The 1,938-nt window shown below is 61.1% G+C and overlaps 1 protein-coding gene across 1 annotated transcript; it reads right to left on the bottom strand.

Moving 5' to 3' along the window:
* Window positions 1-277: 277 nt before the first annotated feature.
* Window positions 278-1,501, bottom strand: LOC124671101 (RING-H2 finger protein ATL3-like). The gene has a single exon (XM_047207533.1). It carries the CDS (start codon window positions 1,416-1,418, stop codon window positions 510-512), a length of 909 nt encoding a protein of 302 aa, XP_047063489.1. The 5' UTR covers window positions 1,419-1,501; the 3' UTR covers window positions 278-509.
* Between the last annotated feature and the right edge of the window lie 437 nt (window positions 1,502-1,938).

The raw sequence follows: 1,938 nt of genomic DNA, 5'->3' as shown, positions 1-1,938 counted from the left end.
TGTTAGGCACAAGTGCATTTGGTGTCTCCTTGTTCCTCTTTTTTTTCCCTCGCTGATGTGTTCACGAATCGCCTTACGAGAGTTCCATAATATAATGTCCTAACAATATCAGTAGTACAGTGATTCAGCAACTATTATGTGCAGCTGGCAGAGACAATGCGGTGAGGACTGAAGAGACAGAGTTGAACTGAAACACCTTCACCTGTGACAAGTCACAGAGAGTTGGTCGGAAGCACGAAGACAGACTAGAGTCAGAGCAACTCATCAACATACTGTATGAACAAGTCCATCAATTACCCTCCAATGAATCAATTAACACCAATGCCAGCATCTTTGGTTTATACCAGAATTTCTGGCCAAACTTCTATTGTCATCAAAAGAGAAAAGAAGAAAAAAAGAAGGAGAAGAAGAAAGAATGAACACATGTATGTATGTATAGACTCTCCGGTGATCGGCGAGCCGCGCCAATGCGTCTGAGAGCTGTTGGTCATATACTACGGAGCTCGGAATCAATTCGACGACGGAGGCGTCTTTGGCGTCTTGGGCGGGCGCCCGGCGAGGCCCTGCTCGATGTCGCCGCCGCCGCGCGGGCTGGAGGAGGAGGTGCCCACCATGGCCTGCTTGCCCCTGCTGAGCAGCCGGCGCAGCGAGCGGAGGCGCGCGGACATGGGGGACCTGAGGTCGTCGGCGGCGGTGCCCGGCATCCTGCTCGCCGGCAGCGGCGACGAGGCGCCGACCGCCATTTGACGGTGTGGGATGTCGATCACCAGGTTCTCGTTCCTGCGCCCGGACGCCGCCGAGGGTCTTGTGGTGGAAGAGGCGGCGGGCATCCCGAGGCCGGTGTTGGCGACGCTGTCGTCGTCGCGGGTGCCCCAGAAGAGGATGTTGGTCGGGAAGGCGGGGAAGTCGACGGTGGCGGGGTCCTCGCGGGGCACGCGCGGGAGGCCGTCGGCGTCGGCGCCGACGGGGGCGCGGCAGAGCGGGCAGGTGTCGTGGGAGTGGAACCACATGTCGATGCACTCGACGTGGAAGCGGTGGGCGCACTTGGGCAGGTCCCGCACCTTCTCGCCGTCGGCCACCTCGGAGAGGCACACGGCGCACTCGAGCGCGTCGGCGTGCTTGCCCGCGGCGGCGGCGTAGACGGAGACGGGGAGGGAGCGGAGGACGGCGGCGGGGAGGCCGCGGCGCGGGAACGGGGAGTCGCCGACGAAGAGGAAGCGGGAGGAGGGCGTGGAGGGCCCGTGCAGCATGGGGTTGACGCCCAGGAAGCGCTTGGCGTAGAGGTAGAGCAGGAAGACGAAGACGACGACCATGAAGAGGAAGATGACCGCCGCGAGGAGCACCCCGTTGCTGATGGCCAGCTGCGACGGCGCGGCCGCCGTCGCGCCGGAGATGGTCGGCGGAGAAGGCGTAGACATGGTTTGTAAACAAGAAACGTTTCTTTGTGTTTCCGGCGAGGAGAGGAGAGGCGGCGACGAGGCTGGGATGGATAGCAGAGGAGGAGGAGGAAGAAGAGTAGTAATGGGGAGGTCGCTGGTGGAGTCCGGTATTTGAAGGAAGAAGAATCAGCGGAAGTGTGGCGAGGCGGCTAGGTAGCTGATCGCGGTGGTGGGATCTTCTGCGGGCGGATCGTGGATCCGTTTCATGACGGAATGGGCGCGAGTGGATGTAGAGGATCCTGGTGGTGGAATGAGGAGGAGGTGGACATTGTCAACTAGTGGTTGGGTTGAGACTTGAGAGGAAGGAGACAGGGCTTTGGTCGCGCGGTTTGACTGGGCCGTTTCCGGATGATGAGGGACTGCTGCTGAAGCAGCGCCTTCTGGGCTACGTGCTCCGTCCGGCGGCCTCCCGGAAGCATCCAACTGGCGTGAGCAGAGGCGGCCGCCGCGGTGCAGGGAAACGATAGTCCTCGTCTCGCCCGTCGCCGGCGACTGACCT

This window comes from Lolium rigidum, chromosome 1 (assembly GCF_022539505.1).
Source record: "Lolium rigidum isolate FL_2022 chromosome 1, APGP_CSIRO_Lrig_0.1, whole genome shotgun sequence".
Classification (NCBI taxonomy): Eukaryota; Viridiplantae; Streptophyta; class Magnoliopsida; order Poales; family Poaceae; genus Lolium; species Lolium rigidum.
The sequence above is the reverse complement of the archived record's forward strand: the minus strand, read 5'-3'. Positions and strand labels throughout refer to the sequence as shown.